Here is a 26,763-nt window from a genome sequence, read left to right on the forward strand (position 1 = left end):
AGGGAGCTGTCAATTAGAGCGTTATCTGCCACGCCCACTCTGTCCTGGCAAGTGGTCTAAACAGCAAAATGAGCTGTTTTTAAACCAGGTTTTCTAATAGTTATTAATGGTTATTTTCACTCAGACTTTTGTGGATGATTAATGAGACACTCGACTTTGATATAATATATGCATTTTTACTATTTCAAGCTGTGTTTCCAAAGGCTTTAAATTCAGTTGGACTCAGAAACAAGCATTTAAATTTGTTTGTGTGTACTTCGATATATGTTTTGTCACTGGAATCACATTTCCCACATCTCTTTAACAGAGGTGTTGAGAGAAAAGGTTGCATGACAGGACACGTTCATGAGAATAAGACAATGGAAAAATAGCAGAATTTTCCTTTAAGCATCTAGCTGTGACATTATGTATTTAAGATAAGGCTTTGCAGCTAATGCATTGCGTCAGTTTTGATCTGTACTCTGGATGAATTTCAAACCTAATTCCACTTCATGATGAATTACAACCATGAGGCACCGTATAATTGCATACAGGTAGCGTGACATATATCAGTGAAAAATGTAATTATTGTACAAGCTGGCTGGTAAAAAAAAGTCTTGGCAGGTTAATTTTTCAGTTAACTTGGCAGTTTAATCTTATGTAGTGTGACAAGTGAGCCAGAACATTAATATTGGACCTGTTCATAATTAACAGGTCATTTATTTTGTTGCTGAAGCACTGCCATTGTATTCACAGTAATATTTTCATTTGTGAGGCAGGTTGTTCACGTATAGAGTGGAGGGACCGGGTTATTTATCAAATGGCCTCATACTGTCACAAGCCAAAAAAAAAGTCTTAATATCTTTAAAATGTCATGTACAGAGGATAGAGTATTCTTCACCCGCTGTATGTCTTATTTTAAGTGTACATCACTCCTACAAGCGGGCCAGGCTGGTTTTGTTGAGGTGAAAACAATTATGTACAAAAATGAAAATAAAAAAAAATCTTTTAAAAACCCCCACAAAGAGCTCCATTATTGAAGTAAAGAAAAGTTAGGCTAGGCCCGTGGCTATTGGGCAGCTTGTAGGAAGCAAGCCTCCAGCAGGTCTGTACCAGAAGAGTGTATAAAAAGCAAGTTTGACAGACTCAGAGTTTCTTTGCCTTAGCTGGCATGACAAAGCCTAAAGCTCCAGTCAGTGATAACGGGTATCAACATGTTGGTTATCAACCCAGGCTTTCTTCCTCAGGCTCTGTGCACATTTCCTTAAAAAGGGTTTGATGCATCATTTGACTGCACTACCACATGAAAATGGACCAATCACATCCTGCCTTCTTGTTTTCTTCGTCTACTGGGACTGACTGGTTTCTGGAGCCAGTTGGCCATCCCATGAACTGCAGTTTTTGGCACACCTGTGTTGGCTTCATTTTTCTGTCCCGGAGGTTGCTGCTTGGTAAATTCATATATGAATATATTTATTTAACAAATCAATGCACTCTTAATGCCCACAGTTTATTCCTAACATGCCAGCTGCTCACTTCACAGTTCTTACATGTGACCGTTAATGCAGCAGATTGAAACATCAATCTCAAGAACTGCATTATGTCTGACACTGTCCCATAATAAAGAATGCTTGGAAATCACTTGTTTTTGGCCAAATCAAAGTGAAATGAATTGTATTAATTGAATACTATCTGTGATAGATGTCAACAGACTTTTCCAGTCAGTATTCTATTAGTTGTAACATACCAGCTGTGACACTTCAGCAAGTCATCATGAAGCGTAACAGCACAATTCAAAGTAGTAATATTGTGGTTTAACTAAACCAACTTCAACTGTAACTGTGACATCCTATAAGCATCCAACCCTTGGGTTTAAACAGGAAGTTCCTCCTACAGACAAACCAAGGTTAGTCTGCAACCAATTAAGACAATCAGATAATTTGATGAAAAACTATTTATAAAACATTATCCTAATTGTTCTAACATTTAAATATTAAAGGGAGCATTTGCTGATTTTCAACCATGTAAACCATGTTCAAGTGTAAATAAACTGATTTAAACTTCCCTCCATCTCCAGTGCCCAGATCTCCCTGCTCATTCATCACCTCGAATCCGCTGGATGACGGGTTTTGCTTTACCCAGCAGATTTTTATGACTCAAACTACAGATTGTATTTCCGCATTTTTTGTAAATGCCCACCACCACGGACACAAACAGTATAGAGGCAGATAGAGAGAGAGACCAGCCCCCCCCCCCTTTCAAACTCTGACCAAACTCCAATCAAACAGTAAAACTTAGCAGAACTGACACTAACTATACTAACTAATATAAAACTTATAGGCTATAAACCAAGATTCTGTACTGTACTATCTGTATTGTGTAAAATGTCTTCAGAGACATATTTTAGTGGCCTGTTTGGCTGTAGTATGAGAATTTGTGAACAGGAAGTGGGGTCCATTCTGTTTCCTGTTTTGTAAAAACATAGTCTATAAAACCAAGCAGTGCTGATCAAATATGAACTATAATTTGGTTACTCTGTCGCTTATTTCTCTCAAAATATTTTCAGAAATGTTTTTTAGTTTACTGTTTGATTTTAATTGGAGAACGTTTGTTACCAGCCACTCTGTTTCTTGTTTCTTGTTGAGTGTTGATTGCTCCAGTGCCGCGCAGTGCATTGTGGTAGTTGTAGGTTGTTGTTTTTTTTTTTACCTCTTGAGCAAAAGCAAATGCCACAGCCCGTCTTCCTCTGTTCTCTTTGGTCATATAGCACCAATTTCTGAAGTATTTCCATCTTCCTACTGCATAAACAGCCCAGTTTTATGAAAAGACAGACATCTTTCCAGCAGTGAAATACTTTTTTAATGATATATGGGTATTTAAAAAAGACTAAAACAATCAAAAGCCCACGATATGCTTTACTCAAAATGGTGCAGTCTAAGTTCCCTCTAATATGAAGCCCATTGGGAGCTTTCACTTCCTGTTGGCAGTTTGGACCAAGGACCAACAGGTAATATGAATGAGAGCTCATCCAACAAACATTTGGTTGATTGGAGTTGCATATGAATGAATTAAACTGAATGGAATGTAATAATAAAGTAATTAGGTAGTTATTTCATTAAGAATATTGATATTATGCACACTGAGATGACCAGAAATTATTTATGTTGGAGCATCTTGATTGCCTTAAGGGTGCAGGGCATGCCACATAACTGTAACTCCCTATAACCCCTCTCTCTCCCCCCTGTTTCCAGTTTCCCTCTTCTCTGTCAACTATCCAAAAATGGTGATAATGCCAGAAACATAATCACTCACTACAGATCCATTGTGCCTACTGGATGGATTAAGTAAAAGCACCATGGCTTGTACAATGAGAGGTACTCTTGCAGTGGGAGGACCTGACCTTGTATAATCCGTTCTCTGGCAGGTCTCAGGACTTCTGCTGTGAAGCGTGTGGCTGCTCCATGCGCTCTGCCCTCCTGGCTCTGACCCCAAACAGCAACCCCAGCGCAGAGGACTACAAGGCTAAAGAGCTGGCCCAGCAAATCAACTTCAAGGTACAAACACTGGCGGTTACAAGAGTCCCGTTTGATGTTAGGGCTGGACATTAAACCATTTTCAATCTCTTACCCATTTTAATTTACTCATATCGCAATTCCTGATAAATTCCTTGAATACTGTGTCATTATTTAAGAATACTTAAGTCTCAGATAGTGTCCAAGGCTTTTATTAACCCTTAGCAGCTCAGGTGATGGGAATTATGCATTATTAGTGTTTGTGCCAACTGCACAGTTTTCCCTTGATTCATTTAGGAGCTTGTCAGTCAGTAGCATGACTTGTGATTGCTCAGTATTTAGATTTCTCTCACATCAACAACTACAGCCACATGTGTTGATCATTAAATTGGCAGATACAGTCCAATAGTCCAGTTATCTCAGTGTGCCCATCACAAAGTTTAGCTGCAAAACTTTTGAATCTGTCAAACCCAATAAAGCGCTTTCTGAAACACCAGTCATGCTTGAAGCTTTGGACGTCATCAGTCATGTTGTATGCTTCATTTGAGACAAGCTCCGACGCAATGTGTTGAACTGGTGCGCTTCACAGGAGTGAAAAACGCTTCGGAGCTTCTGTATCATTGGTCCGTCTCTACTACCCTGTATCAAAAAACAGGGCTGCAGTGTGAGCATACAAACCAGTAGAAACCTGAAGAATATGAAAGAATGTGTTGCCATGTTTACTGTATTTAATGTGATTCTCTTCTAATGTGTAATTTTCCTTTTACAGCCATGGCAGTGTACATGCATGGGTTGCACTAAAAGGTCTTGCAGTTGCTTTTGTCTGAGATTAGTGGTCATAAGCAGGTGTGTCATGTTACATGCTACTTCTGTATATTTAAATAACAAATATTACTCCACAGAATATTGCAGATTAACCCTAACCCTAACAATCAGGCACATTGACCGTACATGGTTCAGCCATATACTAGATGTTTTCCAAGGCAAGTCTGTGTTTTCGTCCACTCTAAAGATTCAGGTTAATGAAACTCAACACTTCCTCACATTAAAAGTTTTCCAGCAGCTCATAGCGAATAATCCTTCCCTTTGCTGATATGCTCGTACTGTGACATGGCAACAAGCCCTGTCATAATCACCACTGTGCTGTAGAGTGAGGCTCAAACCCGACCCAAGTGGCAGAGAGTAGTGACCGAGCCGGACTCAGCTACGACAGACGTTCTTTTTTTTTCCTTTCCTGAACCTGCCCAAGCCTGGCACAGTTAATTAGGCCTAAGCACTGAATATTTACTGCCTGAAATAGGAAAAATGTGTTGAGTTCATGCGTTGTCACAACAAATCCCACCACTGAACACGAAGTAGCCCAATACAGACAGAAGGTCTGTCTTTCTTTTTTTTTAACACTGTATTTTCACTAAAAGAACTCAAAAGCATCATGTCCAGTAGGCTGAACCTGAACTGAACCTGGACATTGTTTGTAAATATTTGTCCAAACCTGACCTGAGCCCATTGAGTAATGGGCTCGAGTCAGGTATCCACTCTCTACTGCTGCTCTCAGTTTCTCTTAATAACAGGAATACTCAGCCTAAAGTTCATACTTCACTTTGGAAACAGCAGTCAAGAAAATAATCAGCCACAAGGTCCAGCTGTTCTGGGGATTTCCATCATATCACATGGTCTTCATCAGCAGATGGAGTTTGCCCACTTGTCATGGCAGAGTGATTGTTAATATTTCCATTTTTTTTTCTGAGTGCTCTGAGGACTTCTAGCCATGTTGGCTAAAAGTTAAGCCTTAAGTAAATTCTTGGAAACAGCAGTTGATAAAATTAACTTTGAGGTCCATTTAGTGGCAATTCCAAAATACTTATACAGAATATACTAGATGATAACACTTAATAAATACTATTAATGCTAGTGCCATCCTCTAATTTATCCAGAAACATCTATTTAGCAGTTTTTTGATTGTTGTTAAGCCACTGTTAGTAAAACATTGACACTTCCTGTATAGATGTTTCAAATTAAGTCTTGTAGCAGCTCAGAAGGCATTATCCTGCTCCTGTTACACATTTCATATGCGAAACATATGCAGGAAGTGTAAAGCTATTACAAGCCTTTTCTCTGTTGTTATTTGATATTTGGCAATTACTGTATGACTGACTTTTATTTATGATTGCAATAATAGCACTGACAGCTAATCAGTTAAATTAATCTATCAGCACACAGTCCAGTCCAGAGTGTTTAATTTAAAATTAATAAGCACAAACCCTGACAGAGTGAGCCACAAGTGAGCCACCAGGCAAGAGAAAATATCATGCACTGCTTTAGCTACAAAATAATTATTTGTTTATTAGTTATTGTTGAAGTAGATGTGACAGATTATGATAAAATACTGTACATTTGGGTCCACATTGTCCAGCCCTATAACATGTGCCAAAGAACAGTGTAGATAACTGCTGCTCCCTGTGTGTTACTGCAGGCAGAGTCCAGTTTATCCAGACAGGCAAGTGAGAGCGGAGGTGCAGAAAGCGAGCCTTCCACGCTCACCGAGGGAGACACCTCCACGTCTGCCAGCCAGGAAGCTTCTGAGGCGCCCCAGGCGGAGCAGGTAGGTGTTATACTGCCACACTGGGGTTACACAGGACAGCACACAACCTGCAGCCAGCCAACTACCTACAGAACTCACCGTCCCCATGGTTTTACATGTTTTTGTGACATAACCTACAGATTAACAAAACAGGCAACCATTTCATAAGGCACACTGTGTTAAGATGGCTTTACTGTCCTTCAGTCAACCGCTGGTTTCAGTCAGTATTTTATGAAAATGCATATTGCATATTCTAGAAAGATAGGGCATTCATCACAGTGAACACTTAGTCACCTTTATGATTATTATTATTATTATTATACATTTATGTTGTATAATGCAGCTGAGGACAGTTGAGTGTGTCCACTCTGTTGGATTAATCATCTCAAGCATGTCTCAAGCCTCCCTGGCATACAGTATAATGGTGTGCTGTATTGAGCCGGTCACTGCGCCGCACGAAGAGTAGTTGTTGCCAGGGTGACAACTAATAGGGATCCAAATAAACAAAGAACTCTCCAGAATCCTGGAAAGGAGCCTAAAAACATATTTAATTCTGGTTCATTACTAATTGGGTCTTATGTTTGTAGTATTGTCCATCATGTCTAATTGTTAGGATGACATTGTATTTACCCAGTTAATTGCTGGGAACTGTGAGGTCAGCAAGGTCACTTTTACCACCAATTAAAATGCTTTAGGTAATTGGGATTAACTGTTGGCTTGATTTTGACCTGTTTGATTATGATTCCTGACCCACTGGAAGTTTTATGCCTCCGCGTCAGAGATAGCCATAGCTCAAGGCATTATGTTTTCAGGTTGTCCCTCCGTCCGTTCGTCTATACGTCCCATTCTCAAGAACGCCTTGAGGGAATTTCTTAAAATTTGGCACAAACATCATATGGACTCAATGATCAACTGTTTAGATTTTGGTCCCTCTCATTCTCATGAATGCAATATCTCCAGAACACCTTCAGTGAATTTCTCCAAATTTGATACAAATTTCCACTCGGACTGAAGAATAAACTGAATAGAAAGTTGTGGTCAAAGGTCAAGGTCACTGTGACCTCACAAAACATGTTTTTGGCCAGAACTCAAGGTATTTGTGCACAGATTATGACAAAACGTCACAAATGTCTAACTCAATGTAATGATGGAGTGATGACATTTTATATCCAAAAGGTCAAAGGTCAACTTCACTGTGACAGAATAATGTTCAGCAAATGCACTATTTTGGCCATTACTCAATGTCGTATCTCAGGAACAGAAGGGGAGACATTTGGTCAGATACTGAATTGGTGACACTTGGCTGTCCACCTTGAAACTGTGCTGATAGTATAGATCTCCCATGCTGCCAGGAGGAAGATGTGTGTGAAGCATCCATGTTTTCACAGACATGGATGTAAACTGTAATAGAAAATGGTGCACGGAGGCATACAACTGCTGGGTGGTATTTTTACTTGACTTTGCATCTTTTCTCTATTTGCATGTTTCCTGTTATTGTGCTGGTTTTGGCTTTCTGCCACACATTTTTTCATTTGCAGCACGTTACTGTTCTTGTATTTGTTTTGGATTCTCATATGTGTTTTTGAGCTGACATCGTTTCTGAAGGTGCAGCATGTTTCTCCTAATGGAAATGTAACATATTTGCCCTTGTCAGCCATACTTTAGAACCGTAATGGAGCTGTGACTGAGCTGTAGCACAACCTGAATGAAATGAAGACAATGATATATAGAAGATTAGAATAGAAGATTCTCACATTTTGCTTTGATGAGTCAAAATCCCACTGTATCCCCTGTTGCATTTATGCTCAGTAAAACCTGGACTTTAATGTTAGTCCATTTGACTGTGTTTTCGTCATTCGTTGTGTTTTATCGGTGCAGCATTGGCTCATGTGTTCGACCAACCACTGTACACTCCCGTCTTCTCAAGTTTCTTTTAGTGCTGGGAAAATGCCTATTCTGAAATAGGAGCTATAAAAACACCCTCAAAACAGCATTCTAAGAACTACCATTGTTCTGTGTTTTTGCAGTGCAGACACAATAAAAAGGGGGTTTGTAGTCAGATCCAAAAAATGAAAAACCTACCACCTTCTTAAATTCCTTGTGTCATTTCATATTGCAACATCAATAAATATAGTGAATTTTCTATTCTGCTTTTCTAAAAAATGAAATACCTGTCAAGATGTTTTGTCACTTTGATGCAAACCCCATATAAAAATCCAATACTGCTATACATCCAGCCTGCTCACTGATTGGCAGCATTGCTAACAGTAGCCAATACAGCCTGAGATATTAAAGGGATAATGTTTTTGTCATCTGATGGCACATTGTGCCACCAATATACTGTATACTTAACAGCAGCATGGAGTTCAAGAACAACAAGAAAGTCTTACTCTCGCTGAATTTCAATGATTTACCTTCTCACCTTGCTGCAGTGATGTAGCAGTGTACTCCAGGTGTGTTATGACATCACTGTTGGGTGCAACACACTGTGAAACGCTGCTTTCCAGCCTGGGTTAAGTTACTCTTTAAGTTGCTTTTCTTTCACTCTCACTCATGAAAAACACGCATGATAAAAAACCCTGCAGCTGATATTCTAGATCAGTGGGTTCCTAAAGTGGGTGCCAGGAGTGAAGGAAGATTTATCATATCCTTGTCCGTTTATCGTGCATTCTTGATTACATTTCCCCACATTAATTTAAAAAAAAACTCAGCAACATTTACATTTATTACATTTCATGTCATGTTTTCAAATATATCAAAACAGAAGAAAAAAAGCCAAAAATATCAAAGTCAGTGTATTAATAACTCTGTTTAATATGCAGTTTTGCTGCAGCTGAAGACATGAAAGTCTTTACAGTTGGTTGTCACAGTAACACAACAAGCTTTGTGGCTCAGGAGTCTAAACAGTCTGACAGGACTGAATCTGAGCTGACCAATAAAATGAAAAATATTGTCAGTAGAGTAACAGATGTCCATCATTGTCTGATAGTGAATTCACTGTGGTATTGCATATTCCCAACATCATGTGTATGATCTGGCTCTCTCATCCGTGGTATACATGACAAGACAGGAGAGCGCCTGTCAGTGGAGCCTGCAGGTTGTGCTCACACCCCAAACAGCAGGCTCACATGTCCCAATCAGATGCCTGCAATGTTTTTTTGTTGTTTGTTTGGCCTTGTCCTCCTGAAAGGAATACTTCACACATAAAGTGATCGTTTGTATTTCAATTACTTCCTTAGTGCTACTTTGTATCAAAACTTTGTTTTTCTCACATTTCTCCATGCTGAACAAAGAATCCAAAAACAAACAAGTTCTCAATTAATTAGTCATAGAGCTACATGTTCAACAACAGCAAAACTATATCCAGCGTCTGTTCACAAACTCTCACACATCTTGTGCAGTATAATCCAAGTGGAAAGTGAAACTCAAAGTCTTCATGAAAGGAAAAATGTGGTTTTAATCCTGTGTCCCTGTGTGATTTGATCATGTATTTCTTTTAATATGGCAAATATATGTCACTGATTTTTATACTTTAAAATCCCTGTCTTTTTACTTTCTGTAAGACCAGATAAAACAGTTTCAAATGTTTGAAACGCTCGGGCATCTCCAAAAATTCATCCACTTGGTGAGACTTTCGGTGACTAGCAATCACACCGGTCATATAAAACCACACTTTGCAGTTTGTGGGTTGTAGCACAACAACAGTTGCAGTAGCTAGCTAGCAGAGCAATTTGGAGATAGATAGGGAAGAAATGTGTGTTTGGATATTAGCGGGCAAAACCTTTATTTTAATTTCCAAAACAATGTGGCGGAGGTCTAATTCATCTATCTTTCCCTTGTCCTTCTCCTGATCTAATGGTGAGGGAGGTGTGTGGAGAGCCAAAAGTCCACTGTGGCTCTGTATCATGCTAAACTCTAAGCCTGTAATTACTCAAATTTTCCATTTCACTGGAATAGGGACGCACAATATGGGATTTTTTGCCGATCTGCCGATTGGCTGATATAGACATCAATAAATTCATTTTCTCCCCACCTAATTTTAGTGATCATGTCTGTAGTAGTAGATCGACAGTGGAATTAACATCATATTATGCATGCATACTCTTATCATGATGATCCACCAGCAGATGGAGACATGAAATACAATGCTTTTCAATGTATGTAATATTCATTCATTGTGCAAATTTAAAAAAAAAAAAAAAGCATGTTGGCCGAGTCTTATAGTTCATTTTAAAGCCAACATCTGCTGATGCTAATGGTGTGCAGATATATATGCATCCCTACATTTGGAAATACGTTGTAGTAGAGAAGCTGTAATTATGCTCTCTTCAAAGCCAGACTCCATTGACAAAAACAGTAATTTTACCTCACTGCACACTGGAGCTGCTGGTCTGCCAATGTCTCAGTCAGATAATTTGTTTGTGCTATTGTGTAACTTTGGTATTTTAAAAAGGGTTATTTTGAGTTCAGCAAAGTCACACAATGACACAACACAACACAGATCAATGTAGCAGTAGACCAGAAGCTCCCATGTGCAGTGAGGAAAAATTACTGTTTTTGTCAATGGAGTCTGGCTTTGAAGAGAGCATAGATGAGTTTCACTTTCTGTTCAGTTCCCTGTCAGAAAGGGCTGTCTGTTTGGGAAGTACTGAATATATGATTGTATTACTGAGACTTAGATTATAGTTCTCGAGCTGTCTGAGAGTTTGTAAAAGGATGTTTTGATATAATTGCAATTGTTAAACACAGGCCCCTATAACTTCAATTCATTAAGAATTTTTATCTAGAAAAATAAAGTTTTTCATGAAACTGACATAACACGGGGTCAGCAATAGCTTTACAAATTTATTAATTTGTCTGTGAAGTATTCCTCTAAATACAAGCTAATTTGAATCTAGAAGAAAATGAAATAAATCCATGTAAAAATATTTGTGTTTGTAATTATAGTCGTTTATTTAAGTTAAATATTTATCTATAAATCTGCAGAATACCTGTTTGCTTTTATTGATTGTATTGAATGATTTAGAATGGGCCAAAATAATGTAGTATAATATGGTACAATAATATTGAATATAAAATTGTTTAAAATGTTTTTTGTAGAGGTGCTATTCTAGGTGAATGTCAGTTTGGCTCATTGTTTATAGTTTCCTCAGTATTCAGTCAGTGTACATGTCAGTTGTGCCGGTGCGTGACATTTTTTTGGCTTCCAAAGGGCTACGTGACAGAAAAGTTGACTTCAAGGGAGTGTTGTGTGCATACTGGAAATATGGCATGTCTTGCATGTCTCCATTTTTCTCTAGTCTGTCAAGGATCCCACTTGTGGAGACGTTGTTGTGCTCTACCCCTACAATAGATCTCTGCCTGTGTGACAGATAAACAGTAGAAAAAAGCTGCTGATTGACTCTGTGGGACCGACACGAAAGCCTGATGCTTACTTGTGATGTATTACATCACTAAAGACATGATGGACAAAGACAAATATACCACTACACTATAAATCTTACTCGCTGGCATGCAACAGTTAATACTAAGGATTATTTAGGCTTTGCTTTTTCCTTCTCCTGATGTTTGGTGTAATTAAAAACACGACCTGTCTCCAGAATGCTGTGGTTTGTCTTTCAGTCCATTTAAGCTCAAAGTATTGGACAGAGCAGTGGGTGTTCTGAAGCTCCACGGTGTGCAATCAATAGGATTATATGGTGCTGTCTGTATGCAGCCTATTATGGATCATTCACAGTGTCCCTTTTAATTGGTGGCACGCTTCATCACCTGCTGACATCCCATGAGCTCCAAATTATTTTGAATATGAATGGAAGGAAATAATTGTGCATGCTGACTTTGCAGCAGCTCCAGCAGCTGTATTGGTCGTATTGAGTAACTGTAGTGAAATCAAGCAGTTAGATATCAGTGCTTTCTCTTAACATCAGTGTTATGGTAGCTTGAAGCCTGTGGTTGTGTGGCTTTTTTTCACCGGTTCAGATGATATGGACAAGCTTTGTTGCCTAAGAGGATTGATTTTGGCGCCAGCTGCTACACACAGAACCAGTCTGAAGGAGCAGAGGAGGGTCAACTTAGATTACTGTTTCTGAGTTTGAACTGAGGAGGGCCGTGTCAAAAACAGGACTCGCCATCTGCCGCTGAAGTTGGTGGGACAAGAGTTAAAACTCGTCCAGCCCACCCGAATCCCACACTGCTTTGCTGCTGCTCACAGTACAGAGGGATGTAGTAGAACAGTACAGCCTCTGCACAGTCTCTGCAGGCTCCCTCCAGACAGTCTCTAATTGGGTGAAATGTACATTTTCTGTGTAAAAGCTGAATCTATCAGCGCTGCTGATTGGTTAGTCATCCCCAGCACAGCCTCCCATCCTCCAGAGAGGACTCGTCCTATCTGCACTGATCTCTTTAAAACTTTAAATGACCAGGAGCATCATAAAGTTATCTTTAACTAACTCTAAGATTAAGTATGCTGAAAATGGGGTTAGGTTTTGATGTGCTGATCCAGGCTGATGGATAACTTAGTATTACTGTGCGGTAACATCAGGGCCCGGACACATGCCACATTTATTGTGCCCTCAAATCCAGCGTTGTAAAATGTAGACACGAGACAGGCATGCCCAAAAGTGAGAGGATGGCTTCACGGCGAGCAAGCGTTGCCTGTTTTTCAGGGTGCAACAGCTGCACCCTGAGATAAACATATTTCCACTTTTGGAGCGCAGCAGCACACACCACATGTCATGTGAAGAGGAACAACCCATAACAGCCTACAGGCATTTCTTCCTTTCATCCTTAAATATTAGTCAATGGCAAATATGGAGAAAATTTTGATTCTTTATGATCTGTCCAAAGGACAATATTTGAATACACACACCACTAAAAACATCAGCTCTGAACTCAGGATTTCTGGTCAGCAGACTATGATACGGTGCTGGTTATGGTCGCTTAGCAACGTCAGGCACAACCTGCCTCCGCGCCCTTGAAAGTTGGCACAGATTTGGCACAAGAGAAGAACTCAGCGTTCAACCTCTCAATTCCCTGGAGGTAAAGACAAAGCATCCCAGCCCTAAAAGGAGAGCATCTCAATGCTGGATTCATGATGTCAATATTGTCATGTGCATTTTCTTAACTCTTCTGTTTTCATTCTGCAGAAGGAATATGGATTGATGATGAGTGATTTTTTTTTTTTTTTTTCCAAATAGTTGCTCATATACTAGCTTTTAACCTGCAGTCATTTGCAAGCTGTTGGCTGTGCTGATGATCACATCATTATTTTATGAAGATGACATTGTCTGACAGAATCAACATAAATACAGATTAATGACAGCAGCTGTACTGTGTGATTAGCTAGATTGACATTTAAAATGAGTGATCACAGGAGGCAACTAAAGGTTGTGTTGACCTTACTGCTACACAGCTCCCAACCCTCAGTGGACAGGTCTGTCATCATTTTGTGAAAGCTCTTGCTTTGGGGTGAGAAAATGTCAGCCTAATGAAGACAGAGGACTGGAACCAAGGGGAAAAAATACGCATTTATAGATTTTATTGGCTTAATATAAACATGTGCTACTATCAGTCAATAGGCTACAGATAAAAGAAGAGGTAGGATTAAACTAAGTAAATAACAGCCCTGTAGTGTTTGTTGCACATATCTAAATGAGCTGCAAATGTGTTATGTCTGGTAAAACAACTCTATAAACTCTATGATGGAAAATGCATTTCATATACACTATATGTGTCTGCTGGAAAACGGGTAAGAGAGAGAGAGATTAGCCTTAATTGTCTCCCTTAGGAGAATTTTGTCTTGGACATTTGAGAGAGCACAGGCAACACACTGGCACACATGTACAATCAAACTACAATTAACATACAGTATCACTCCCAGATCCATACACCTCAAGAGCATTGCACAATGCCCGAGACCCAAGTGTTGCACAGATGTACCACCTAAAGTAATTGCACAAAAGTCCAATACAAAATGATTGCCATGCAAAGAGTGATTGCACAGATGCCCTACACTAAAATATTGCACATCCCTTCCCCTCTCTGTCTCACACTAGAAGTAGTTTGATGGATAGTGGTACTGTTCAGTTTACAGTTTGGGAACCTGTAACTTCAGCTTGAAGGCATCAGCTCATGCTCCTTATGAATGACTGGTTTCGGTCAGTGGTAACCGAAACCAGTCATTCTAAAATGTTTCTACACTGGCTACAAAGGGCAAACAGGCTATGATAGCCCAAAACTTTTCCAGTAGGAGAAATGTGCTGCAGCTTCAGAAACTATGCCAATTCACACGTAAGAAAGTACTTGGGCAGCCCCCTGAAAGTTGGGCATTTGAATCATCAGTCTGAGGCCCCTTAGTCACCCAAATTTGCTTCGAGACAAGCAGTCAGTTTTATTGTTTTGTTTTGGTTTGGTTTTTGCTAATGAGTGCGCGGTCCCCAGATTTTGCTGCGGAGCGTGCTCTTGACTGTCACCTTACTCTTTGGTATATAGCTGCATTCACGATGCAGCAGCACAGAGGAGGTGCGGCGCACTGTATGGCTCTGACATAACATTATCATCTCTCTTCTGCTTGGAACGCTGAATATGCAGCTTACAGATAATTAATACGACCCAGTCTCTGGCTTTTGTTTGATATCTGGTGTCGGCAAAAAATGTTGTTGCACATTCTGATCCATCTTTAGTGCTGTTATCTAGTGTACTATGTTACATCAATGCTGCAGTCACACTGAACGTCCCGCTGAGCTTATAAACTTCATATGGAAACGATATAAAAGAAATGTCAAATATTCATAATTAACGGTCAAATCTGATTCGACTGACAAAACAAAGTCGGGCACAGCCCTTAGAAAATACATATACAAGAATAGAAACGTGCTACAAAAAAAACCTGTGCTGCAGAAAGCCAAGACAAATACGTTAACAGCAAACTGCAAAAACACAAATGATGGAAAGTCAAAAAAACACACAAACCATGAAAACAAATTCTCCAGGCCTCTAGGGGCGGTATGTAATTTGGTTGCTCTTATTTAATACTGTAAAAGACTCAGGCTAAATGTGAAAAAGATACATACCTTTTTATGTCACCTCTTCACTCCTCTTTTCCTTCTGCTTTAACAACAAACACACTCTCCTCTGGTCTCTCTTTCGGATCTACAATCAAACTGTTTCATCAAGCGCTCCCCCTAGAGGCCTAGAGAACTTGCTTGTGTTGATCAAGGCTATTCATTGAAGGCTGGAACATGGTCTCTGACCCAATGGGAGCTATGGAGTATGACGCATGTGCAATGTCACTGATGTCGCTGGAGCTGTGATGTTGGAGGGTTACAGCAGACGGCACCTGAAATAAAGGGAAGGTGTCTGCTCTGATGCTTTTTGGGTGTCCTCAGCCTGACAAAACTTTTTGGGTACACTCAAGTGGATGTTGCCTGCTAAGTTTTTCACACAGAAAGTATTTGTTTATGGTCTTTTATTAAGGACCTTTTCAGTAGCTGCAGAATCATAATTCAACCCATATCTTTATTTTTTGTGTGGTATATATTTCAGCTCAAGGTCAACTGCGGAAGCCTCTGTAAAACGAATCAGTCATCCCCAAGTTCTATGTTAATGCATCAGCTTTTGAGCCTTTCAGCAGGTGCTGACCAGATACCACTGTGCACGTGCTGTTCCTCAATGATATGACGTCATATGATGCTGTTACTTCTCCTTTTACAGTCCTTCCAGAAAAATGCGGAGTTTTTTTGTGATTGTTGTGGGCAAAAATCCTTGATTATGCGGCACGTTTTCTTAAAAAATGCGATGAAATATGCGGGATATTTATGCAATTTCATGCGATGAAATTGCGGGAACTTGCAAAAATTGCAGGAACTTGTAAAAATTGCGGTTTGATGAAAAAGAGGAAAAAAGTGATTCCCCCAACACCCTGTTCTCACTAGGCTACTACCTTAATGTAGTCATTTCTAATTACTTCTATGATAAGCAAGCATACTACATCACAGAAAGTGCAGGGAATATTTAAGTTCTCATCTTGTTTTATTTCAGACCTTAATAAACACATGGCTCAAACTTACAAAACATTGCTGAGTCAAACAAGTTCTGTAGCTAGAATATGCTACAACTTATGTAAAAATAAATAAATAAAATATAAATTATGTCATGAAGGCTATGGAGAGAGATCCGTTTTTGCGCACCCGCTGGTTAAGCGCTTTTTGAAAGGAGTCAGGCGACAGAGACCTGTCACGCACTCTTTGGCCCCGCAGTGGGATTTACCCCTGGTGTTACGCGCTCTGGGAGAACCTCCCTTCGAGCCTCTGTCACAGATCTCTCTCAAACTACTGTCATTAAAGACAGCACTTCTCTTAGCCCTGACTTCGCAAGAGAGTGAGTGATTTATGTGCACTTTCAGTCTCCCCGTCTTGTCTCGTTATCAGAGATGACGGGAGCGCAGCTACTCTGAGGCCGAATCCCACATTCATGCCTAAAATCATAACCAGCTCTTTTAGATCGAGAGTTATTTCACTGGAAGGTTTATTCCCTCCTCCCCACAGGAGGAGAAGAAACATCACACCGACTCTGCCTAGTGCACGCTCTGTCTCATTACGTGACGCGCACAGCAAGCCTCAGAGAGACACAACAGTTGTTTGTACATTACAGAGAGCGTTCACAAGGAAAACCCCTCTTGCAACGAAAATGCGAGGGTTATGAAATCATGCAAGTCCCGCATATTTCGCTCATTTTACGCGGAAATCGGCGATTTATGCGGTGAAAGTGCGGCGTCTTTGAAAAAATGTGGCCCCCGCATGAATATGCGGACTTTGGCTGATTATGCATTGAATTATGCGATCGCATAATTGCGTTTTTCTGGAGGGACTGCTTTTAACCTCTTTGGTGTTGACTGGATATGCAGCATTTATTTTATGGATAGTGTGTTTTTTTATGGCTCCGCACTGGCTTTTTCAGGTTGTCCATCCATCATATTCTCATGAATGCCTTGAAGGGATTTCTCACACATCCCCTTGGACTTTGTGATGAGCTGATTGAATTTGGTCAAAGGTCAAGGTCACTGTGAGTTTGTCTGTCTCATTCTTGTGAATACTATATCTCAAGAACATTGTGAGGGAAAATCTTCAAATTTGGCAAAAACGCCAAGGTGGAACGTCCACACTCAATAAAAACTGATGGGATTTTGGTGGTCAAAGGTCAAGGTCAGTGTGACCCTGCATCCGTCTGACGTTCATAAATGCAATATCTCAAGAATGCCTTGAGGGAATTTCTCCAAATTTGACACTAACGTCCACTTGTAATGAAGAATAAACTGATTAGAATTTGGTGGTTAAAGGTCAAAGGTCAAGGTCAGTTTCACCTCACAAATCATGTTTTTGTCAAAAACTAAAGAATTCTAGCTATTGTGACAAAACCTCACACAAATATCTAATATAATAAAATTATGACATTTTATATCCAAAAGGTCAAAGGTCAACTGCACCATGACGTCATTCTGTTCTGCAAAAACACTTTTCTGGCCATCACTCAGTGTCGTATCTCAGGAACAGAAGGGGAGACATTTGGTCAGAAACAGAATTGGTGACACTAATCTTGGGTGTCCACCTTGAAACTGTGCTGATAGTATAGATCTTCTGTGCTGCCGGGAGGAAGATGTGTGTGAAGCATCCATATTTTCACAGACATGGTTGTAAACTGTAATAGAAAATGGTGCACGGAGGCATACAACTGATGGGTGGTATTTTTAGTTGACTTTGCATTTTTTCTGTAATTGCATGTTTCCTGTTATTGTACTGGTTTTGGCTTTCTGCCACACATTTTTTCATTTGCAGCACATTTCTGTTCTTGTATTTGTTTTGGATTTTCATATGTGTTTTTGAGCTGACATCGTTTCTGAAGGTGCAGCATGTTTTTCCTAATGGAAATGTAACGTATTGCCCTTGTCAGCCATACTTTAGAACCGTAATGGAGCTGTGACTGAGCTGTAGCACAACCTGAATGAAATGAAGCCAGATGAAGTTGGCATAATCGATTAATCAAGTAAATGTTTCACCTCTAATGACTTGTTTTGTCTCAATGCCATCTTTTACCACAGGCTGAGGCATCTCCAGCCACAGGGATAGAGGGACCCCAACCCGCTGTGACCCCAAGCACTGGTCTCCCTCTCAGCCCCCGGCAGCGTCGCGCCCAGCAGCACAGCCAGCAGGGCCAGAGAGACGGCAGAGATCCAGCCAGCAGGCCAGCCTTCGCCCCGGCTCCTCGCCAGCCTCTGGATGAAAGCCACGCAGGCTCGGCGGTCCTCATTGTGGTGCTCACTCTGGCCCTGGCGGCGCTCATCTTCCGCAGGATCTACCTGGCTAATGAGTACAAGTTTGACTATGAGCTGTGACCACACACTTGGCTGCCCCCACTCCTTTCTCACCCTCAAGTCAACCCCTCCTGCTACCACCCTAACAGAACTATGGCCAGCTGACGTGGAGCCAGAACCCGCGGCGGTGGCTGATACTGACTTTCTGCCCTCCCTGCTCATCAGCAGAGGGCTCGGTCTCCGCTGAGGGGGAACTTTCATTCCTGCAGAGGAGGAGCTCCACTTACCACAACACCCCCAGGGTGTCTTTTAATCAATGTGAATTTTACTCTCAAGAGTGTCATGCATTTTTAAAAACGGGAAGCTTTGTTGTGTAGCCACACACACCACATGTACCCCTCCATATAATTGTTCTATCCTAGGGCTGCCGCTTGTTCCCTTTATTTAATTAAAACTGTATTATGATATGTTAAAAAGGTTTTGGTGGATTTTTGTCTCAAAGTAATGAATTAATCATCAATCAATCCATCAGTTTTATTTGTCACATGTAGTCATATAAGGTACAAGTCCAGTGAAATGTAACCCCACCAGTTCCTTCAGTTGTGCATTAAAAAGATTTTACATAGAGTAGGAATCGTAATAAGTATGTGTTTGATTGGGGGTGGGGCAATGACCACTCTTTGCAGGGCCTTGCGGTCTTGTCCAGTGCTATTTCAGTACCGAGCAGTAATGTTCCCTGTTAGGACGCTTTCAATGGCGCAGGAGTAGAAACTCCTCAAATCCTGCAATTCCCTCAGGCGTCTGAGGTGAAACAGTCTCTGCTTTGCCTTTCTCACCACTGAGTCAGTATGCAGCACCCAGGTCAGGTAGAATGGAATCATCTGCATATAGTATAAGTGCTATAATGACTTATTATTTATGAGCTTTACCCTTCCATTTTCTGAAGACAGTTGCACCATGCAGGGCTCGATTTTAATGGTGCAAGCTAACAGCTGCTGTGTGGGCATCTTTGAGTGCACGAGCTGTTGTGGTTGCTTTTGGTGTGGTTGGTCAACACATTCTCACTCTCAACACGTCAATAACAGCGCTTGGTCAGTGGTTCTGTGTATCAAACTATGACACTCTACGTACCCCTATAGCATCAGTTTTGGACATTCAGGGACAGCATGTCAGTTTCCGCAAAATAAACTTCAGCCAATGTAGGTTCATTTTGTTAGATCAAGACAGACGTCAGCAACCTTAACTATCAAATGAGCCATCGTTGACAAAAAAATAATTAAAAAATTAAATTAAAATCAAATCTGCTTGGAGCCTTCGGTAACACTGCATTTTAAGTCTAAATTACCCTATCAACAATAAAAATAGGTCGAAATGAGCACTCAAAAATATGGAGATGGCTCCTCTGCAGTGGCTATTTATGATTATTTGGTACTTTAACATTGCAGCATTGGTTGTGAAAGCAAACAAATCTGTCCACTCACTATTAAATTCTTTATTTTCCTCTGAAACCTTTATTTATATGGATTTGGAATCCAATTCTAGCCTGGCAAGGGAGACTCAAGACTAGCCACAGCTGATGAAGTTTGGCAAAATTTAGAAGAAAAGGTACTAGGCCGTAGACGTGTGACGCACATTTTAGTTGACGAAATGTTAACTTTTTTTTTAATTCAGTGCATGGGCTACACATTTTTACAATTGTAGAATGTAAAATTTTCTTTAGGCCTACAACAATTATGAATAAAAATTGAAATGTTGAAAAAAAAAAATCAATAACTGTTATTCATTTTCGTGTGTGGGTTTTTTTTTTGTGTGTGTGTGTTTGTTTTTTATTTATTTTTTTATTTTTTATTTTTCAAAGCCATAGAGAGCCACTGGAGAGGGGCTAAAGAGCCGCATATGGCTCCGGAGCCGCAGGTTCTGTACCCCTGGGTTGAGGCAACATAATCAAGTGGTTAGATTTTGAAAAAAAAGATGAAGTTTGGGTTAAAATAAATAGCCTAAATTTCTTACAAATGCAACGTCAGATGTCACATGACATGTCACGTGACATTTTACGCGGGACACGAACAGTGGTCTCCAAGGTGACAGTCCTGTGTTTGATTGACCTATCCACCATCCTGACTTTCTTGCTCTGTACACTACAGCCATTGTTCAGAGCGTCAAATAATGACAAGATCCAGTGTGTCTTATAAAGATGCTAAAGGGTGCCTGGGTGTCTTGGTATGCTACACTAAGAGCAACTGGCCAAGCATCAGTATTTTACGTGTTGAGAGTGAGAATGGGTTGGGTTGGTATTTGAGTCTTAAATCTCCTGTATCTCACATTGTAAATGGATCATATTGTAGTAAATATGAAACCCTAACATTGTGCATTTTAAGAATAAAACATGAAATGCCGCTGTTTTTAAAATAGTTGGAATGGAGCCAGTGATGTGGGGGAGGATTGATTCGTCCTGGTAATCTGCTATCTGGATGTTGAGTTATAAGTGACCCGTCTGATGTGTGTAGAGGTGTGTGTGGCAGCACCATTCAAATCAGAATTATCAGCATATATGTCCTGCTTTCAGGCGGCTGCAGGGATTTAGTGAACTAAAGGAGAAGCTTTCCATACAGTATAAAGCAGCTGTGGGCCACAGATGCTCTAAGAATCACTGGTATTCATTTAAAGATCAGCGCAGACTGTTACTCCGTGTTCTGTGACCATTGTAATGTGTGACTGCAGGGATGTTATCACACTTTCTACAAGTGAGAAGTCTGGAACATGCCTGGAAGTCACAATTTCTGACACAGACCATCAGAAAATGTGACTCCACTGTAGCAAGGAATAAAAATCTTCATCCAAATATTGTCAGGCACTTGGCCTCTCTCTCACCTTTTTATATAAACTGACCAGCTGAACTGCCAAAGGTCGTTAGAAGCACAACAATAAAAAGGTCACTGTTTCTGACATTCGTCATGAGGAAATGTGAGTCTACTGTACCTGCATCAAATATTGTCAGGTACTTGGATATAGCATTCTTGTGACCCCTTTAGACCCTGAATAACTTTAACATAATTTAATGGTAAAAGCTACTTTTAAAGTGCGACAGCATCCTTACAACAGCACTTCCTGCAGTCATACAATGAAGGGGGAATTCCACCTACACATCACGTCTGTTTTCAGTACTACTGCATATATAAAAAATGTATAAAGTCTTTTGTGTCTCCAGAGGGAGCTGTGTGAAGTCGCATGAGTCAGCTTCAGTCGGGGATGAAGACAACAAGTTTGAAAATGAAAAGAATCTGGGGGTGTGGAGTTTAAAAGATGTGATCTCACCAGACCTTTGTAGCCCGCTGCTCAAACCTCTGCTGCAGGCCAGAGGCTCCAGTTAGTGAAATCAAAGACCTGTGTTGCAAACTGAACAGGCATTTTCAACCTGTGGCCATCCACAATGATATGAATCGATTTGAAGAAAAAAAAACATGTCAATTATGTTTTTTATTTTTGCCTCAAATAATAATGAGCAACTTGGAGTAAAATTAGTATCTGTTTCCATGGCATTACTTGTGCTTTCCCAAATAACACATTAGGATTCAGGTACATCCCTGTGTGCTACATTAGGCGCACGAGTGAAACCTTTGGAAGTTGAGTTACATCGTGGGTAGTGTAGGCATCAGGTGTTGTCGAGGATGAACAATGTCTGGAATAAAAAAGACAATGATTCTGCTGCATCAATTAAAACCCCGTTTGTGTTTTAATTGTGAGTCTCAAATACTAAATCAGTATGCTTTTAAGGTGGTCACAGAATGTGTTGTAACACCTGCTATAATCACACTAAACATTAATTTTAAAGGTAATTGAAATGCATATATTGTTTGGAGACATAGATTGTATATTAAAGATGGATGACATTACAGCTCCCCAAAATTGAAGCCAAAACATCCTGATTGCTCCCTGGTGGCTTGCTGCAGTGTAGGTTGTAAACCCCGTCCCCTCCATATTAGCAGATGGGACGTGAGCTGAATGAAAAAAGTCAGTGTACAAGTCAAATAAATTTCTCCGAAAGATGGTTTTTGATGGTTAATGTATGTTCAAGTGTTTGTTTTTCCAACTAAGTTTGGTTTTAATTAGTTAGTTGATGTTATAAAAAGAGGCTTTGATGTCATAATTGACAGATGTGTGTGTGTCAGTCGATGTGCTTGCTATCAGTGGTGCTCTTCGTGACTGGTCGGACAGGTGGTTGGGCATGAATTTAAAACCCTGGAGACTGCCACTGCACAGACTCTGGCGTCCAATGACGTCACCAGCGCAAGATAGCAATAGCTATATTTGGGATATTTTGGCTTCATTTTTGTACAGTCGGTGAAAGTGGAAACATGTTGTCTATCTTAATTTACAGCCATTGGTTTAAGTATTTATTTAAAAATGTGTATTTACAAGTTTAGAACTTGTTTCATAATTGCTTGAAATTTGCCATATTTAGTTTGCTTTTGTTGACAAAATAACCAAAGTGCCAGCTGTTGTCGCGGCATCAAATGGCTGTTATCAGTGGATGTAGGCATCACAGATATGGGTTAGAAGGGGCCTACCACACAAACAAACACAGGACTTTTAACCAAGAGAGCAGGGTTTGTGTCCCATGTGAAACCAAAAGACAGCGCTGACTTATTTTAATCAGAGATGGTTGTTTTAACTGATGTAGGCTACCATATCTTTAAACCTAACCACAACGTTTTTGAGCCGAACCGTAAGGAAAGTGAAACCTTATAAAACTGCAACGTTCCACTGTGTTGGATATGCAAACGGCCATTTAATGGGCTGATAATGGCCTCTGAACCTAATAGCAGGTGTGGCAGGCTCCTTCAAACCCATATCTATGAGGCTAAAAACCACAGATAATAGCCATACAATGGGCAGATAACATCTGAAACGGGTGCACCTGCCAGCATAGTGTCTTTGCTCTAGACACAGGCATGGTGCTGAGAAATCTACTGTATTCTCAGTGCAACTCCCAACACTAATTTTCCATCAAAATACCAACTACCTGCTTTGTGCTCCCTCATTTGAATGAAATTGCCACCTGCGTTTGGCACCGTACCAAAAGCAAAAAAGAATCTCAAGGTCAGAAAAAATGCCAAACTTTTGGAGCACTGCTTGCGCTGGTTGCTGTGCCGCCTTTAAAATGTAGCCAACTGTGTAATAATTCCCAGCAGTCCTGTGAAGGAATGAGTTAACTGGTCCGAGGTCAGCTAAATACAACATGTTTACTGAAGCACAGCATGAGGGCAGAGAGCTTTGAACTGTTCTCACCACTGCAATGTTTACTGGTGAGATAATTTTAGGGATTATTTGCACCAGTAAACATGACACGGGTCTTCAGAAAACACCTACAGGTTCAGCCAACTGTCTAGTTTCTTTCAACACAAGTATGATTCATCGGATTCTTAATCTGATTCTGCTTTCCCACCTAAAACAGATTTTCTCTATTTCATTTGAATCAGGGAGTCATCTTTCTGTGGTCACTCTAATCCCATTCATTTGTATCTTTCCTCCCTCACTGCCTCTCTCTCTGCCTCCCCTTCTGTTTCATGATATTCACACCACGTCCCTGTGCATTAATCTCTTGTTTGGCTTGCATTCTCTAAAGCTGTATGCAAACAGTGATTTTTTCCCCCCCAGCTTGCATAAATAGACCCAAACACTGTCTAGCGTTTACCCTCTTTGAGTAGGGGTTTAACACTCTGATGAGACTCGCAGGAACTGGGAAGCAATTTTAATTAATTCTTTGCACATTGTAGCTGATGGCTTTTTGACATGTACAACAACTTGGCAGCATACAAATAGCACAGATGTTGTAGCAGTCTACCTGTTGAGGGGAACGATTCTGTGACAGTAGTTTTTTCTCTTTGTTTTGAGCAACATCTTCTACCTGCATGTGTCCAGGTATTACTTGAAGGCAGCAGGGATTCTCTAAGAATAGCCATATTCTCAGAATCTCGCTATAGCTGCCTCTTCAGTTATTGTGCCCAAGGCTGGTATACTGGGATATAAACAGAAAAATAAACCGCTTGAATGAAAAAAACTGTGTTTGCCATGTGTCAGGTTTTATAATGTCTTTCTCACACGTACACATCCCACAGGGAATATGTAGCATTGCTGTTAGCTTTAAATACTCCTGATGGTGGATCAGGTAATTTCCAGGTCCTAATGTGTGGTGAAGACATTTTGCTACCCTTGTCATCTCGCATTTTCTATTATACGCAGCTGTGAATAATCACAACCACTTATTCAGTGATTATGGCAGATTTCAGAGGCAAGATGTCTGACTATCTATAGCTTCTGTGAAGCATAGGAAATTAGCTGTGTATTTCTGAGATGGTCAGCTGGACAAGACTATTTATTCTTTCTTTCATGTGTCAGTAGAAACTGAGTTTGATTTATGTTTTTCAGCTCATTCTCACTGCACTCTAATGTAGTGCAGATTTTTAGAAGCTGATGTTTAAAAAAAGACAAGCACAGCCGTGCTTGTGGTTCTGTGGGGCTGAATTTTGGCACATCGGGGCTTTGAGTTGAACGACACTGATGCTATGCCGTTACATTCTCATTCCCAACTCGTCAAATACCTACGTTTGGTCAGTGCCCATATGCATCAAACTATGACGCTCTGGGTACCCCCTCTCGAGCTTGAGATGCTCAGGGACGGCGTTTTAGTTTATGTTCATTACACATGCACACGGTCTTCACAAGATATACTTCTGTTTTCACATGGAATCTTCAATTTCCACTCATAACATGCCTCCAGTCTCCAAAATAAACTTACATCAATGCAGTTTTGTATTTGTTTTTAGGTTTGGGCAAAGTCGTGGCTAGATGATAACTCTAGATTTAGTAAACTCTCGTGAACCATTTAAAAATGTTTTTGTCTCAGTGTTTAATGTTGTCACAACAATGTGGTTGAGGTCCAGTTAGGTTTAGGCAGAAAATTAGGTTTAGGACCCAGTTAGGGGTACAGAAAGATAATGGTTTGGGTTAAAATAATTGAATCATGGAACATGAATTCTCTGGGCAGTTATTGCGAATCTGTAATTACCATCTAGACACGACCCAAAACTACTTGGTTAGGTTTAGAATAAAAGTAGTAGTTTAGGTTTAGGTTAATTATGCTTATTACTGACGTAACCTAACCTAACCTAACCCTAACCTAACCTAACCTAACCTAACCTAACCTAACCTAACCTAACCTAACCTATGTCACATGACATACATCATGTACATTGGGTTAAAATAATTAAAACATGGAACATGACTTCTCATGGGAGTTTTCCTGAATCTGCCCTCTGCAATTGCGGAGTTACTATCTAGACACGAGCCAAAACTACTTGGTTAGGTTTAAATTAAAAGTGTTTTTTTTATCATTTATCTTTATTTTAGTTTATTTGTAAAGGGACCATGTACAATATTCAACATAAATGTTGCCATTTGATGTATTGCACCAGATTTAGCTTAAAGCTAATTTGCATCTGCAGTCCCTTCACACTTTAAGTTAAAATAAGCATGTTTGTAATGTAACATAACATGACATAACGTAATTAAATGCCACGCCACATAACATCCTGTAATGTATGTAAAGTGACATACATCATGTATCTAACTGGAGATACTACATTACGTCATTAAAATAACTCAATGTTGACTTTTGATTTCACACAGGACAAAAACAGCAGTCTCCAAGCATCACTATTTGACAAGTTATGAGTAAGAACACCCTGGCTAAGCAGGTGTAATGCTTATCATTTTAACCATCTTGTGTGTTAGCACGCTATCATTTGTTCATTAGCGCTGAACATAAAGTACAGCGGAAGCTCATTGGAATGTCTTTAGATTTGCAGATATATGGTCATAAATTAAAGTTTTGGTCAATATTGACAAAAGTTTGACCTCTTGTAAAGGGGACATTACTACGCCAAATTTAATGTCAATCCATGTGGTAGATGAAACAACTAACAGGCCGACATTATTATGCTGCTGGCATGATTGAAAATCTCAGGCCATGACCCTGAGTTGCTGAAACCTGACAAGTAAGTAAACCTCCCTCACTCTCTGCCCTATAAACACAGTAAAGATTTGGTCATAACTGAGTTAAATCATGAGGCTGACATTTTTATGTTACTGTCAACAAATCTCATAAAAACAAAAGTAGCATCAACTAAACAAGTTTAATTGGAAGAGTTTATAACCGTATCAATCTCACTAATATGTGATTTAATGTGTTTAAACCACAGTTGTGGATTTTAGACTTGAGATTAGGATTCAAGTCAGGATAACTCATAAAATGAGGACCTCAATTTTTTCCTCATTTCAATTTCAGATCACATCAAATGCGTAAGGAGTCGAGTCTCAAGTGA

The 26,763-nt window shown here is 40.0% G+C and overlaps 1 protein-coding gene across 1 annotated transcript in view; it reads left to right on the forward strand.

Moving 5' to 3' along the window:
* The window catches only part of ube2j1 (ubiquitin-conjugating enzyme E2, J1), a 76,792-nt gene extending 52,352 nt beyond the window's left edge, over positions 1–24,440 (forward strand). The window contains exons 6-8 of the mRNA XM_050058516.1: positions 3,404–3,533; positions 5,965–6,093; positions 18,167–24,440. Coding sequence (XP_049914473.1) covers positions 3,404–3,533; positions 5,965–6,093; positions 18,167–18,460 — 553 coding nt within the window. The 3' untranslated portion in view covers positions 18,461–24,440. The remainder of the gene's footprint in view (positions 1–3,403; positions 3,534–5,964; positions 6,094–18,166) is intronic.
* The last annotated feature ends 2,323 nt before the right edge of the window (positions 24,441–26,763 follow it).

Source organism: Epinephelus moara, chromosome 12 (genome assembly GCF_006386435.1).
Source record: "Epinephelus moara isolate mb chromosome 12, YSFRI_EMoa_1.0, whole genome shotgun sequence".
Taxonomy (NCBI): Eukaryota; Metazoa; Chordata; class Actinopteri; order Perciformes; family Serranidae; genus Epinephelus; species Epinephelus moara.